The following is a 17,500-nucleotide window of genomic DNA, read 5'->3' on the forward strand; positions in this document are numbered from 1 at the left end:
GATAGTCACTCACTGATTGTGTGTCTGTGTTTGTGAGTGACAGAGGTCTTATGGCAGATTCTCTGAGTTCCTAAAGCATCTCGTTAGATTCTCACCTTTCATGACGGTGCTCCATCATGGCCACGCTTCAGAGGCCATAACAAGTGAAACATTATATATACACACACACACATATACACACACGTGTGTATTTATCTATATACTTACAAATGGCTCCATCACTCTGATGTATCCAACAGTATTAATTCTAAGATCCTGTAAAAAAAAAATGTGAAGGGACATGTCATGACTTTCGTTTATGCATGTCCACGAGGGGCTCTGTCCCGTCACCCATATTTCATCACCCACCGCCCATCAATTCCTCTCTTACCTGAAAGTATAATAGACCCCTACTCTATCCCTGGCTTTCTCAGTTACCTTTACTCCCTCCTCAGTAGTTACCCTCCTTCCACCGCCAACTGTTTCCACCAATCACCTTTCTACATCTCTCTCTCTCTCTCTCTCTCTCTCTCTCTCTCTCTCTTTCTCTACTGTTCTCCTCTCATCAGCTCCTCGCTTACCTGCCATCACCTTCAATACCCTCTACCCTCAATGCATCACATATCTACTGCAGCCTCCTTCCCCAGTTTTCCCTATATTTCTGTCCATCATTTGCTACGGTCACCTCATCCTCCCGACTCACCCAGCCCAAACCTCTGTATCGCCTCACCTATTCTCTCTACCCCCAATGTACCTCGAGAGCATGTCTTGGCACATCTTTGGCATCATCTTTCTCACTATTACTCTTTCTTTTTATCCTCTACTCTCTGCTTCACTCTAACTGGGGTATCTACCTATCTACACAACAGCAAAACACTTTTTAATCACTCAACTGGCACAAAGCCACACCTCAATACTACTCTCCCCTCCCCCAGCTGAGGGGGTTTTGTCTTGCAAGATACTTTGTGACCCTGTCGGTGCTGGAGCCACATAAAAAACCCTGGTGCTGGCGCTGCATAAAAAGCATCCAGTACACTCTGTAAATTGGTTGGCGTTACTAAGGTCGTCCAGCAAGAGAAACCATGTCAAAACAGACAAAGGGAGTTGATGTGACTCCTGGCTTTACCAATTCCTGTCAAACCGTCAAACTCATGCAAGCATGGAAAACGGACATACGTTAAATGATGATGATGATGATGATGATGATGACCACCACCACCGCGATGATGACGACGATGGCAATGATGATTATTATCATTGCATTCGCTGGAAACTTAGTATTCATCGCTCTGGGGACGTCAGAAGGGTTTCCAATTAACCATTTGTCATTTCTAGTTAGACTTTTGGTCTTGATGAACCAAAGCATGCTATGTTGGTAAACTTGTTATGTAACAGCTTGGCACCGACCAAATGCTTTTCCTCTGCATTTTCAAGCTTGAATTCACCTCTCCTTGGTACACACAACTCCCATCGAACGCTCTCGTGCACCACAGTTCAGAAAAACGACTGCGACGGTTGATGCGCTTTGTCGATGGCCTTCATCGATTTACCAGGTTTATCACCGATAATGTTTTAAAACCGTTCTATGATCTGCCGTGTCCTTATACTGTCCGATCATTTAGAATCTGCTTTTTTTCTCTTTGATGCAGTTGAAACATTCCTGCCAGAGGAGTCCAATTCCATCCAAACGTTACGTATAAAAGATAGATAGATAAGTGTCTTTATTAGCCACACAGGGTCGAACACAGAGGGGACAAAATACAATGTAGAGCTTTCCTTTTCGAAAATAGAAAAAAAGGAAAAACATAAAATTCCGATCGAAAGGGATCGTGAGACAAAAAAAAATAGATACAGATATATATATATATATATATATATATATAGATAGATAGATAGATAGATAGATAGAGAGAGAGAGAGAGAGAGAGAGAGAGAGAGAGAGAGAGAGAGAGAGAGAGAGGGGGAGGAAAGGAGGGAGATGCATATGTATGTATATATATATTTAGAGAGAGAGAGAGATGTAGATATATAGATATATATATATACATGTATATATATATTCGTATGTTTGCGTGCGTCCATGTAGGTTAAAAACAAAGCAAAGTGAGGGGGAGGGGAGGGGAGGGGGAGGGGAGGGGGAGGGGGAGGGGTTAGAGAGAGAGAGAGAGAGAGAGAGAGATAGAACACGACAGGCAGTGAAAGTAGACTATTGAGGTAATAACTATTTAGGTGACGCTCACACAGACACAGAATGATGGGAACTATTGTGGGTGTGCAGTTAACAAGGAACAGTGTGTGTGAGTATTGTGATATATCAATATACTGGGGCTCTTGTCACACACACACACACATACACACACACACACATATATATATACGTATATACAGATATTTACAGTGTTAGTGTATGTGTGTGTGTGCGTTTTATATGTCAACAAATAGATATAGAGAGAGAAAATGATAGCTAAATATTAATATCTTTATCTTTTGCCTGTTACTTGTTTCACTCGTTTGACTGCGACCATGCTGAGGCACTGCATTGAAGGATATTAACCGGATGGGTCAACCCCGGTACATTTTTATTTCCTCGGTGCCTGGTACTTTTGCTATCGTTTACTTTTGCCGAACGGCTATGTTTCGGGGACGTAAACATCCCAACACCTGTTGTCAAACAGTGATAAGGGACACAGACAGATAGGTGTGCATATGTAAATAAGGTTAGCTCTCTCTCTCTCTCTCTCTCTCTCTCTCTCTCTCTCTCTCTCTCTCTCTCTCTCTCTCCTACGTATTATGAGCTTGGGGGACGCTTTCGCGAATTGATTTAGATCTAATTGAACTCCCGAGACACCATAGAATGGGCAACGTCTCGATGCTTTCCTCCTTGACCCGGCGAAACATTGAACCTGCGACAACTGGAAGGAGACAAAACCGCATCAGCAGTCGGCTGGTATTCGTTTTTAGGTGAGGAGACTGGAAAAGCTTGAAATGATGTGTCTTGCTCAACGAACTTTATGAACAATAGGTCAATACTTACCCTAACGCGCTTTCACACATAAATATAAAAATATATGTGTACCTACATATATACAAATTATAGATAATTATGTATATATATAGTTATATAAATATACATACATATGCGACTAAACGATACACCTTCAACAACATACTTGGAAATATAAAATAAATATGCTAACGAAAAAAAGATACGTATACAAACGCTTATATCTGCTGACACATGCATGTGCTTCCATATGTACATAAACTCGGATAGGCAATCATATATATACCTACAAATACAAACACAACATAACCCGCTCATAGCTATAAATATCTTCAAAACACATTCAGAAGTGTGTACATACGTGCATATAATTTTCCATGTATGTTGAAATATATACCAAGACACATGTAGGCCTACGTAGTATATTTTAACTGTCAAGAATATATATGACCATGTAAGATTACCTGATATACAAATATATATATATTCGCAAGTTGCACAAAGGCTGATCTCAAATAATGTACGAGTGTTTTTGTTTGTTTCTGTGTGTGATTATTGCTGTACTTTATTCACAATATCGAATTTTCTGGTTAAAACAACTTTTACTGATTTGGCGACATTAAGGAATCGTGAAATATCTGTTTGTTAACATAAATATTAGACATTTTAAGTGGAAACTTTTACGAAATTATAAATAATATTCTTCGGGTGCTTGGATTGCTTCATCATGCATTATCCCCGTTTTTCATATATATACATATATATATATATATCCGGAGCTTTCCTTCTTGCTGACGAAGAGCCATGCTCGAAACGTCAAACCAACTTTTTTGTATTTTAAACTGAACGTCAATCTAATACATTCACCGTGTACGTCCTTTTCACTTTTGTTGTTAGCAGTTTTATTTTTATTTTTGATTTTCCTATATATATATATATATATATATATATATATATACACGCTCACACACACACATATACATATGTGTGTGCGTGTGTGCATGCATGTATGCATGACGATACCCGAGGTAGTGTTCTTAACATTATGCTTTGATTTTTATAACTGATTCACGTTGTATCTCCTCTCCACTTTTAATCACCTTTCTTCTATAAAATAAAATATAATTTATTCTAAACATATCATTTAAACTGTAGCTATTCTGTGTTCCTCAATTTCATATAAAATAACGCTTTCACTTCTAACTCCACCTACTTTTTATACATTTATATCTTCTTCTATTCATTTATTTTCCATATAACTTTTTTTACATATATTTTCCGTCGCGTATATATTAAAATATTTTTTTTATTACCTTCAGAACATTAGCTTTGATGAAGTTCGTTTGAGAATGGAAATGATATTGTAAGCTTTGACTGAATAATATTAAAATACATTGGATTTAACCGCATTGAGTTCATTATTTAAATCATGTGTGTCTTTATGAATAAATGGTTATGTGTGTGCCAATGTGTGTGTGTACATACATGAATATACGACTGTATCTTTCTTCCATTCGCTCCCTCCTTCTCTCTCTCTCTTTCTCTCTCACTTTTACTCTCCAAACATACACACACATATTTTCATCATATATGCATATTCATATAAGTCCAAATATACATACTTACTGATGTGTATATGTACACACACACACACACACACACATATATATATATATATATATATATACATATGCATATATATATATGCACATATATATACATATGCATACATATATGCATATACATATGCATGTATATATATGCATTTATACATGCTTATGCATATATATGTATATACATATATGTATATATACTATATATTTAAGTACGTTCATATATATATTTGGGTATGTATATATTCGTGAAATATATATATATATATATATATATATATATATATATATATATATATATATATATATATACACATATGTATGCATGCATATATATATATATATATATATATATATACACACACACATATTTGTGTGTGTGTTAGGTGTAGTGGAGTGTGACCAGCGGATTACACGGATCATTTCAACAGATCACCTTCTGTTCGCTACGTTGTACAAAGTCTATAAGTCTATAATTAAGTGTGGAGGTGGGGGTTTTAATGAATGTCGTACGGTTAATATTATCGATGGTGGGGGTGGAGTGGAGGAGGAGGGGGAATGAGGCGAACTTCGTTGATGAAATCATAAAATTTATTTTACTCAAGATGAAAAACAATCACATTTGTCTATGTATTCCTCTAGGTCTGTACATATTCATTTATGCGCTTAAACATTGATTTCAAATATTGGCACAAGGCCAGCAATTTGGGGGTGGAGTAAGGGGTAAAGCGATTACATCGACCCCAGTACTCAACTGGTACTTATTTTATCGGCCTCGAAAGGATGAAAGGTAAAGTCGACCTCGGTGGCATTTGAACTCAGAACGTAACCAAGCATGGCCACAGTCCAATGGCTGCACTTTGATTCTAATTAAGTCTAATGATTGAAACAAGGTAGATGGAAACTGTGCTGAAGAATGTTAGATGGCACAGACTTTTGTCACGCTGATTCGTGAAGATTACATTAGGAAGCACTTGTATTTACGGAATACTCAGCCAGCCAAGAACTTCTTGGGCTCTCCGAACATTTACATGGACCTTATCTATATATATATATATATATTTCGCTTGGGCATTACGAGACTAACAACCTGGTGTAGAACTCAACGTGGGTGTGCTTCAAAACGAAGCATTAGTCGAGAAGAGAGCGGCAATGAGAAAATGAGATGACAAAGGAATAAATGAACAAATGGCACTTCATATTCGAGGCTCCGATGAAGCTCTAAGGTGTTACTCAGGCGCTCAATTATGAGTCCCATGCATCTTATTGCAGAAACAACTGTAAGCAAATGAATGTCATAAGATATTCATTTCTTCTGTCGTCATCTCATTTTTCTCGTACATAAATGGTCGTGTAACGAAGTAACTGGCAGCAATGACGCAGATATCTTCCACGGATATTGCCATAAAACTACGGTGAGAACCTCCTGGCGGAATCACGTCACAACAGAAGAAGTCATGGAAAGGGTCAAGTTGAAGACCCAGTAAGGCATCGTGGCTGCGAGGCGGCAAAAAACAAGATACTCGAACATGCCTATGAAGTGACCAATGGGGGTTTCTCTTGAGTGGAGGGCAGGGGCGTAGGAAACGAGACAGGTCTGTCAAGACCTGATTAAGGACTGTGTAGATAGACCTAACAGATATAGCCTTGGAGGAGATTCTTAACTGGGCCGACAACCAGGCTGGATGGAGATCTCTCGTTGTGCGGTGCATTTTTTTTTCCGCTTCAAGTCCTGGCTGGGTTAATTTTACCTTTCATCGAACTAGTGTTGATAATATAAAGAACTGATCAGTCAAATTTTCCTTCAAATTCCACCGTCTAAAAACACAACAGCACAGATTGTCAAGCTGTGGTGCGGGACACACACATACACACACACACATATATGATGGGCTTCTTTCAGTTTCCGTCAACTAAATTCACTCACAAAGCTTTGGTCGGTCCAAGTCAACAATAGAAGACACTTGCCTAAGGTACCACGCAGTGGGACTGATCCCGGAACCATGTCGTTGGGAACTCTTTTAGATTCGGGCCCTTATAGGTTTAAAAAGGCCATTAAATATATGTGAATCCCTCTGAATTCACCGAGGCATTTAATTTTGAAAACAAACTGGAATCCCTAGATTTAAAGAGGCACACATTATCATCTTATCACGTTTGCAGTTAACAAAATTGTTGGGGCGGGGGGTCCTCAAAAGCTGTTGGCCTAGGGGACCCACTAGGTCTAAATCGGGGCCTGGCTGCAGTATAATATCGAAGAACGCTACATCAACAGTAGAACAACAACAACAACACTATAACAGCACAACAATGCAAGAGCGTGACAACGACTCTACAATAGTACAATGTAAAGCACAACTTCACATCATCCACAGCAACATAACAACTACGAGAAAAGCATCACAACGACACAATACAACACAATGCAGCAGCAACAACAACAATAACGATAACAACATACCTACTAAACTAGTCCCGACTCACAACAGAGATAGTCCGAAGTTGTGTTGTTCACGTTAATTACATACTTCCGTAATTAGTTGCTAAGTTAATTGTGTGTGTGTGTGTGTGTGTATTTGTATATATGGTATAGATAATGGATGGTGATGGTAGTAGTAGAAGTGTTTGTAGTATTGGTGGTGGTATTAGTGGTAGGTGACCGTAGTGTGTGTTTGTTGTGGAGGGGTGGAGCACAGATTACCACTTGTGGGGTTGGTTACAATGTGTAGGGGAGGGAGATAGATTGATCATGGTGGTAGTTGTGTGTGCGTAAGTTAGGTAATGGTGGTAGTGGTGGTGGTGGTGGTTTTGATGGTTGATGGTTGTAATAGTGGCCAGTGGTGGTGGTAGTAGCGGTGATAGTAGTTGTGGTGGATTGTGCAATGGAGTGGGGGATTTAGGGCTAGTGGTAGCGGTGGTGGTGGTTAGTACGATCGTCGGAAAGTTTATAGTTATTGTTGGTTAAATGTTCACTACAGCTAGTAGTAGTAGTAGTAGTAGTAGTGATGGTGGTTATGGCTGTGATGGTGGTAGTTGTGGTAAGGTTTTTTTGAGGGGGGGGGGTGATATAGATACGTGCGCGGAGGGTGAGGAATGTGTAGTTGGAGAGGTAGGTGGCGTTTCATTTTTCTCTTCACCCCTCCTCACTGTATATGCCCCTGTTTTCCATCATTATCCCCGCCACCACCATCATCATCACCTTCTCGGTTTCGACGAAGATATAGTACTAGTCAAGTACTAGGGTCGCTAGTTTGACAACACTAATAGCAGGGTCGTTAGAACGTCGGAAAATGTCACACTGCATTGGCTCAGACACTTTGCGTTCAGAGTTCAAATTCCGCCGAGATCATCTTTACATTTCATCCCAGCGAAGGATTATTGTTCCGGTTCTTTACGTTCTAAGTTCAAATTCCGTCGAGGTCAACTTTACTTTTCATCATTCCAGGGTCGATAAATAAAGTACCAGTTGAACAGTGGGGTCGGAGTAATTGACTTATTCCTCCGCCGATATTTCTGGCCTTATGCCAACATTTTAAATCATTATTATTATTATTATTTTCTTATTCTTTTACTTGTTTGTCATTTGACTGCGGCCATGCTGGAGAACCGCCTTTAGTCGAACAATGCGACCCACAGGACTTATTCTTTGTAAGCCTAGTACTTATTCTATCGGTCTCTTTTGTCGAACCGCTAAGTTACTGTGATATAAACACACACACGCACACACACACACACACACACACACACACACACACACACACATATATATATATATATATATATATATACAACGGGATTCTTTCAGTTTCCGTCTACCAATGCACTCACAAGGTCGGCCTGAGGCTATAGTAGAAGACACTTGCCCAAGGTGCCACACAGTAGGACTGAACCCGAAACCATGTGGTTGGGAAACAAGCTTCTTACCACATAGCCACGCCTGCGCTTATTATTATTATTATTATTAGTAGTAGTAGTAGTAGTAGTAGTAGTAGTAGTAGTAGTAGTATTGGCACACTTTGTCCAGATACTATCTTCAGTAAATAATACTACTAATATATTGACATCAATAACATTAACTACTACTACTACTATTACAATTCCACTGCCATGTGTATCTAAGACAACATAATTCCAGTGTGCTCTTGGTTCTCTTTTTAGTTTTATTTTCTTTTGAACACGAAATAGTCTGATACGAGAGGAAGATTTAGTTGCTATTTCTAGCGCCGATCCCGTGAGCACGTAGACACTCCCCGCTGTCTGCTTGTGATGCTGATCATGTTGCTGCTGCTGCTGCAGGTGGTGGTGGTGTTGCTGCTGGTGATGTTCTTAACACCATTGATTTTCGTATCAGCTGTTTTATTTACAAGTCTTGATAGTTTATTAGAATTTCGTTCCAAAACAAAAACATTTCGTAGAAGTGACATCTTGGAAAAGGAGTTTAACACTGGATAGCGTAAAACTGAATATATTAGGTTACGCATCCGCGCGTGCGTGTGTGTGTATACATATATACACAAACACACACATGTATGTATGTATGTATGTATGTATGTATGTATGTATGTATGTAACAGCTAGACATAAATGGGTGTATATATATATTTATATATATGTATACATATATATATGACAAATATGTGTGTGTGTGTGTGCTTGTAATAGATAGATTCATTATATATATATATATATATATATATATATATATATATATATATATATATATATATAATTTCCAAGGAAGGTGCCACGTAAGTGGGACTGAACCCGGAACCATGTGGTCGGTAAGCAAGATTCTTACTACACAGCCACTCCTGAGCTATTCATACATACATGAATTGACTGATACACGCACTATATACGCACATATACATTCATTTCATACACACATGTATATATATACATAGACACACATATGTACGTGTACATATAAATATATATACACATATATATATATATATCATCATCATCTAACGTCCACTTTACATGCTGACATGGCTTAGACGTATGGATTGGAACGGGTGTACATGTGTGTATGTGTACATGTGTGTATATAATATACATACATACATATGTGAAGCATTAGTAATAATGTTGGTGTAAAATACTCGACTATTAACCATTATCTAAAAATGTAGCAACAACAACAATATTAATAATAATAATAATAATAATGACGATGATAAAGATTATGGTAATAACTTGTTTAAGGATATCAAAACAACAACAACAACAATGGCAACGGATATGATGATTATACTAATAGCTCTAACAACAACAACAACTGGAAGAACAACATACTGAGATCATCGAGCGGTCGGTACTCCACTTCCGTCAAGCATCATCACCATGGCGACTACGACGACGACCGTCGAGGCCGGCACCGCCGCCACCCCCACCACCCCGCCAACACACTCACCAGCACCACCGATAGCAGCAGCGACAACAACAACGTAATCAACACCACCACCACCACCAAACTCTAGGAACCACTCCCGCTGCCGACACCGCCACCGCCTTCGTCGTCACTGTCTTTATTACCAAATAAAATAAAATAAACCAGTTTTGAAAATTAGTAACCGCAACAACAACAACAACAGCATCAAAACCCATATGGCGATAATAGTTAAAATGATGTACATCCCCACCACTGATTGCATCAAATGTGTGTGTGTGTATATATATATATATATATATATATATATGTATGTATATATATACGACAGGCTTCTCTCAGTTTCCGTCTACCAAATCCACTCACAGGGCTCTGGTTGGCCGGAGGCTGTTGTAAAAGACGCCAGGGTAATGAACCCGGAACCATGTGTTTGTGAAGCAAGCTTCTCACCACACTGCCACGCCTATATGTGTATATATATATATATATATATATATATATATATATATATATATATATTTATTTATTGTGTGTCTGTGTGAAAGTTTTGTGTTTGTGTGCACACATACAAACGTGTATGTGTATATACGCACACAAACCCGGACCCCAAACAGATTCTGGCTCGCGGCCGGGTACATAGGACAAATAGTCACACGTACACGGTTGTTCGACCTGCTAGAAGTCACAGTTTATTTTCCCTTACATCACAATTCGATTATCGTAAGAGAAGGAAGAAAGAGTTGGATAATGTAACCAGAGGGCGTAACCCTAGAAAGTCGAGACAGCCATGCCTGGAATGTCTTTGATCACATGTCGACAGATCGAGCGGTGTTGACTTGGGGCTAAACATCCGTGAGCACTTCGAAGCGTATATGTAGATAGATAGATAATGTGTCTGCAGGCGTGTGTATACACACACGAGCATACAAATTTACTTTCGGCCAATCAATATAAACACATACACACATTTGTATATATATATATATATATATATATATATATACATACTCTACTCTTTTACACGTTTCACTCATCTGACTGCGGCCGTGCTGGAGCACTGCCTTTAATCGAAGAAATCGACTCTAGTACTTATTCTATTGGTCTGTTTTACCAAACCGCTATGTTTTGGGGGACATAAACACACCAACATCGGTTGTCAAGCGACGGTGACGGGACAAACAGACACAAAGGCAAACACATAAATATGTGTATATATATATATATACATATATATATATAAACACAACGGGTTTCTTACAGTTTTCATAAACCAAATCCACTGACAAGGCTTTGGTCGACCCGAGGCGATAGTAGAAGACACTTGCTCATGGTGCCACGCAGTGGGACTGAACCCGGAACCATGTGGTTGGGAAGCAAAGCTTCTTACCACACACATACATACACAAACATATATATATACATACATACATATATATATGTATGTATATATATCATATCTACGTAGATCCATATATACACTCACATACATATACACGTGTATCACCCCCAGATCTACACGTACCCATATAAAAACACGCATATATACACATATATATGTGTATTTGTATATAAGTATATAAATATATATATGTGTGTTTGTGTTTATATACACACACACATAGACGCAAATATATATATATATATATATATATATATATATATTTGCGTCTATGTGTGTGTGTATATAAACACAAACACACATATATATATTATATATATATATATATATATATATATATATATATATATATATATATATATATATACGCGATCGCAAAGATTAAGAGAAAGAGGAATGCTGTCATCATGTTTAAATTTTGAATAAATGACACTTTAGATAATGCAGTCCAAGCTAGACTTAGGGGCCAAAAGGAGTAAACGCAGATGGGACTCGTTAAACATGAGTGAAAGTGGACCAGGGTCAACCTGGGGGCGAAACCACAACATCAACAACAACAGCAGCAACACCAACGTGTCAACGTGTGATCTTGTATGTGGTCGCAGGCTGTACTAAAAATAGCAGCCAAATCTCCGTGAAATCCTCCCCCCCCCCGTTTAAAAAATAAAATGTATTCGATAATGCGGACCCTGATACGAAGAAAGTCAGGATGGTCACGGGAGGGAACGTCCTTTGGTCAATAGGATCACAAGAATAACACTTCATTAAGAGGGAGTGTCTTGGCGGTCAATCGATCTGTTAGAAATAGCAGCCAGATCCCTGTTTTTGAAGTCATACATTTGAAGTCTTTAAAAACAGGGATACATTAGACAAATGTAGTGCTTGAAATAAATAAGGCGGCAGTGTCACGGCCGGAACGGCTTTGAATATAGATTTTACTGGAGCTGGATTGACCGAGGTGGGCGTGGGTGGGTTAAATAAAATAAACAATACAAACACTCACCAATAACAACAACAATAATATTTGTCCATCATCACCATCATCATCGTCGTCATAATCATCATCATCATCATCATCAACAACAACAGCACCGACAGAACCACGAATAACTTACAACAATGTCAACAGCATCGTTGACCAAAATACTATGTAGTCATTTCAAACTGCTAGAAACAACAGCCAAATACTCCACCACCACCACCACCACACCCTTCAAATCACGCTAACATTGGACAGCGTTACACCCTGATATGCACGGCGGTGGGGTGGTCTCAGCTGGAGCGCTTTGGATCATAGTTTGACCTGAGGTTAAACAATATATTAAATTGTATACATGTATGTATATATATCTATGTATGTATATGTATGTATGTATATATATATATATGCATATGTGAACATGTACATACTTACACAGGGGCGCACACGCGTACACATATATCTGTAAGTGTATATATATGTACCTATACAAATGTGTGTGTGTGTGTGTGTGTGTGTATATGTATATAAACACACATTACATAGACACACACACACACACACACACACACACACATGCACGTTCTTAGACCGACGCTGGTCATAGGTTCCTAACTAACCCCTCCCTCCTCTCTCTGTCTCTCCCTTTCTGTTTTTCCCTCTCCCTCTCTCTCATTCTCTCTCTCTCTCTCCCTCTCTTCCTCCGCCTCTGTTCTGCTGCTGCTGCAGCTTCTTATTACTCCCTCTCTCTCTCTCTCACTCTCCCTCTTCGTACCCTCCTTTTAGTTCTTCACTTCCTCCTCCTCCTCCTCCGCCTCCTCACCTCCCTTTACCACCATCACCACGAACCAGTCGCTAGCAGCCTCACACACACACACACACACACACACACATACACACACACACACATATACCTATCAAGCCATCTCTCTCTTTATTACTCTCCTTCTCTCTCTCTCTCTTAGTGTAATTCCTGCCCTGCCCTGCCTTGCCTCCCCCTTTCATAGCCTTCACATCCCAGCTCTAACACCATCGCCACCACCACTCAGCCCTTATGTGTTTCTCACTCTCTCTCTCTCTCTCTCTCTCTCTCTATTTATCTACCTTCATCCCCTCCTCTCGTCCTCTCTCTCTCGGTTTACCCCTCCCGCTTTCCCTCCCTCTCTCTCTTTCTCTCATCCTCCCCTGCTTTCTCCTCCCACTGCCATAAACACCAGCCATCAGCCATCAGGCCTTTATAATAGTTCTCCTCTCTCCCCCTCTCTCTCTTTCTCTCTCTCTACCTCCCTGTCTCCCCCCCCCCGCCTCTGTCTTCGTTGTTTGCTCGCTTCCTCATACCGCCACCACGGCTTCTGCTACCACACCTCCTCTACTTTCAGAATAACTTAACAAGATAGAGGCTTCTCCGGTTCACACACACATTCAAACACACACCGACCTTCTTATACCGCTGAGGCTGGCTGGAGCAGACGCAATGTCATCGGAACTCGGTTCGCTTCTCAAGCAATCCACGACTCACACTTGAGAAGAAAAACAACAAAAACAAGGAGAAAAACAAAAACAAACACAGCCCACCTCACCCGGTCCGACACACACACACACACACCTCACACTTAGTAATCACTCATTATTCTTCTTTCCTCATCCCATCCCTCATTCATTCCATCAGCATCATCGTCATCATCTATCAGTGTCGTCATCATTAGCCTTATCGTTAGTCATTAGCATCATCATCATCATCAGCAGCAGCATCGTTTCTTTTTTAACTCGAAAACAAGGAACGGACAAGCGCACACATATACACACTTGAAGCGGACGCGTACGTAAACATCCACCCTTCATATCTACGGCACTACACTATATATATATATATATATATATATATATATATATATATATATATGTGTGTGTGTATATATGTATATATATAGATGAAGAATTTATGTAGTTCTATAATTCTTGGACGCACGTAAACACACACATATCCATGTGTGTGTGTATATATATATAGATGTATATACACATATATGTTTGTGCATATACATTTATATCCATATCGACACTGCTTCCATCATCATCAGCATCATTGTCACTTCCATCTTTGTCATTATTGTCATCGTCATCATCATCATCATCATCGTCGTCGTCGTCGTCATCAATTGCACCCCGATTTCAAACACCTCGCACCAGCCACGCAACACACGGAGCTTTAGGATTCCCAGTCTAACAACACCCTCTCCCACCCTAACCCACACCCTTATTCTCGTTTAATCTATCTATCTATCTATCTGTCCCCTGAATTGCCCACGCCTATTTATTTTAGGGATCAAACACGAAATACACACACATACATACAGACATATATACATACAAGTGTTTATACACACACACACACACACATATATATATATATATACACACACACAGAGTATATAACAGTGAAAATTAATTGTACTAACCTGGAAATTTAAACGACAACAACAACTACAGGAAGAACCACAACAGCAACAGCAGCAGGAACAGCCAACAACTATAACTACAACAACAACAACAATAATAATAATACCAGCAGCAGCAGCAACGGTAGCAGCAGCAGCAGCAGCAGCAGCAGCGGCGGCGGCGGCGGCTCATAAAGAAACCGAAATAACAGAAGCAAAACTCCTAAATACAAGAACTACAAGAACAAAAACAGCAAAAATAAAAAAACAGCAAAGAATAACAACAGAAAGGACAACACGAAGACAGCTTGGTGACTTGGTTCTACCATTTCGTTTGGTTCCATTGGAATATCTTGTGGAATATATACGAAATACACATATGTAAAATATATATATATATATGTATATAATATAATATATATATTGATATATATGTATATTAAATATATATATTAATATATATATATATATATATATACAACACGTTTATATATGTGGAATTTAAATACAACTGTAATATGTAATATATATATATATACATACTGACACACATATAATACAATATAATGATAATAATAATATATATATAGATATATATATAATATTGTTACATGTATTTATTTGTATAAAGCGATAAAGGAAGAAGAAGAAAAACACAACGGAGAAATATATGAATTCGTAAAGAAAATTGTAAATTATTGTAAATTTTAATTGTAATTTTCTTCAACCACCACCACCACCGCCGCTCACAGCGTCATCTATTTCCATTTGTTTTTATATTTTTACTTTGGGGAATGCGAAAAACGTAAACACAAACTCATGAAAAACAGGCTTCCATTTACAACGGCACACCACTTGTGTTTATTCTTTATTACAAGCTAACAAACAACACACACACGTATATAAATACACACGCACACTTAGACACACACACACACACACACACACACACACATGCAAACAAGCAAAAACACATACATGAATATACATATACATGTTTATATATCAACATATGCATTTATTAATTGAATGAAAATATAATAATAATAATAATAATAATAATAATAATAATAATAATAATAATAATAATAATAATAAAGAAAAAGTGATAATAGACAACAAATATATACATACATAAATAATATATATTGTAATTAATATATATATATATATATATATATTAATTGAAATATTACTATTAATAATAATAATAAAAATAATGGTGTTTATGCTAAATTTTATGAATACGAAATTGAAGAAAAAGCTAGATGTAAAATAGAATATATAAATTAATGAAAATAAATAACCCGGCACAGCAGGAACCACAATAACAACATCAACAACAATAACAATATTCGGCACCATACCAAAGTCAACAACGTTGTTTATATATAAACACATTAAGATATAGGATACATTCACATAGAAGCACACACACACACGTATAGATACATATATACATACATATACATACATACATACATACATACATATATATATATATATATATATATATATATATATATATATATATATATATATATATATATATATATCCATGTATATGAGTGGGATTTGACGAAAAATGTAAGATAAATGCAGACACAGGATACGTTACAAAAGGAAAGAAAATACAAGGAAAAAATAATAATAAATATATAATTTATATATATGTATATATATATATTATATATACAAATATACATGTATGAATAATTACATATAATATATAAATATACACACGCCTCATTTTGAAATTGGTCCATATTTTTGTTTGGTTTATTTATTACTTTTTTTTTTTTTGTTCGTTTCTGACGGAGAATTTTTTTCACTGTCGGAAATCGAAAGTGTGTAAAAGCAGATTCTTAAAAAAGTTGTTCCCGAAAATCAGGGAAAATTCTCACTAAACAGACCCCGTCTGGCACCCCTCTCTTCTATGAGCAGGGGGCTGACATTTTGATGTTCACCCTTCAGGACACTGTGCAGCGGCGAGTGTCTGTCCAGCTACCACCGATGAAAGAAGAACCGCTTTCTGGACATTTACCTCCTGCAAGGAACTGGATGCAGCCCACGGTGGTCGACCATGGCGCAGGCAGGTAGGTTCACCCCTCCTCACCTTATCGGCATCATTATTATTATTATTATTTTGGTTAAAAAGACGCAAACATATTCTTGTCTTCACCACTTATTCCCTCGTAACGAACCCAGCACTCTATATTTGACTAAAATATGCATATGTGTGTGTGTGTGTGTGTGTGCATGTATGTATATATGTATGATAGTATACGATATAGCTTTGTTTGTACGCATGCCTCTACGGGTCTATGTATGTGCATGTGAATAATGTGTGTGCGTGTGAGAGTTAATACCTGTACATTTTACCAATTATCAATTTGTGCTTATCAGTTTGTGTGTGTGTGCGTTTGCAAACACATAATTTTTATATTCATGCATACACATACACAAACACACACACGCACATATATACACACACATGTATGTATACATCTGCAGGTGTGTGTGGCTGTGTATCTAACGAACTATACAATTGTCATTCATTCGTTGTATTTTGATATCTAAACGCTGTTTTTTTATGTATGCCTCTGTGTGTGTGTGTGTGTGTGTGTGTGTGTGTGTGTGTGTGTGTGTTTATCTGGTTTCGATTGCATGCTGTGCCGTACCCTACATTTGTGTGC

General features: G+C 38.0%; 1 protein-coding gene and 1 long non-coding RNA gene across 11 annotated transcripts in view; one reads left to right on the plus strand and one right to left on the minus strand.

Annotated features, from left to right (window-relative positions):
- The window catches only part of LOC128250535 (uncharacterized), a 55,216-nt gene extending 40,115 nt beyond the window's left edge, over positions 1-15,101 (minus strand). The window contains exons 1-2 of one of the 6 annotated variants that reach the window (XR_016237914.1): positions 14,826-15,101; positions 208-255 (exon numbers count right to left, since the gene is read on the minus strand). This is a non-coding gene — a long non-coding RNA (uncharacterized LOC128250535). Of the gene's footprint in view, positions 1-207; positions 256-7,057; positions 7,643-9,894; positions 10,081-12,390; positions 12,850-14,825 lie in introns of those variants that run through there. The other 5 variants (XR_016237913.1, XR_016237915.1, XR_016237911.1 and 2 more) reach the window with 5 other exon arrangements.
- A 1,244-nt stretch (positions 15,102-16,345) lies between these two features.
- The window catches only part of LOC106878716 (transcription factor COE3), a 335,557-nt gene continuing 334,402 nt past the window's right edge, over positions 16,346-17,500 (plus strand). For 2 of the 5 annotated variants that reach the window (XM_014928020.3, XM_014928022.3), the window contains exon 1: positions 16,350-16,900. In XM_014928020.3, the coding sequence (XP_014783506.1) occupies positions 16,764-16,900 (137 nt within the window). In that variant the 5' untranslated portion in view covers positions 16,350-16,763. Of the gene's footprint in view, positions 16,901-17,500 lie in introns of all 5 variants that reach the window. The other 3 variants (XM_014928021.3, XM_014928023.3, XM_089339656.1) reach the window with 3 other exon arrangements.

The sequence above is a fragment of the Octopus bimaculoides genome, chromosome 22 (assembly GCF_046866305.1).
Source record: "Octopus bimaculoides isolate indiv1 chromosome 22, ASM4686630v1, whole genome shotgun sequence".
Taxonomy (NCBI): domain Eukaryota; kingdom Metazoa; phylum Mollusca; class Cephalopoda; order Octopoda; family Octopodidae; genus Octopus; species Octopus bimaculoides.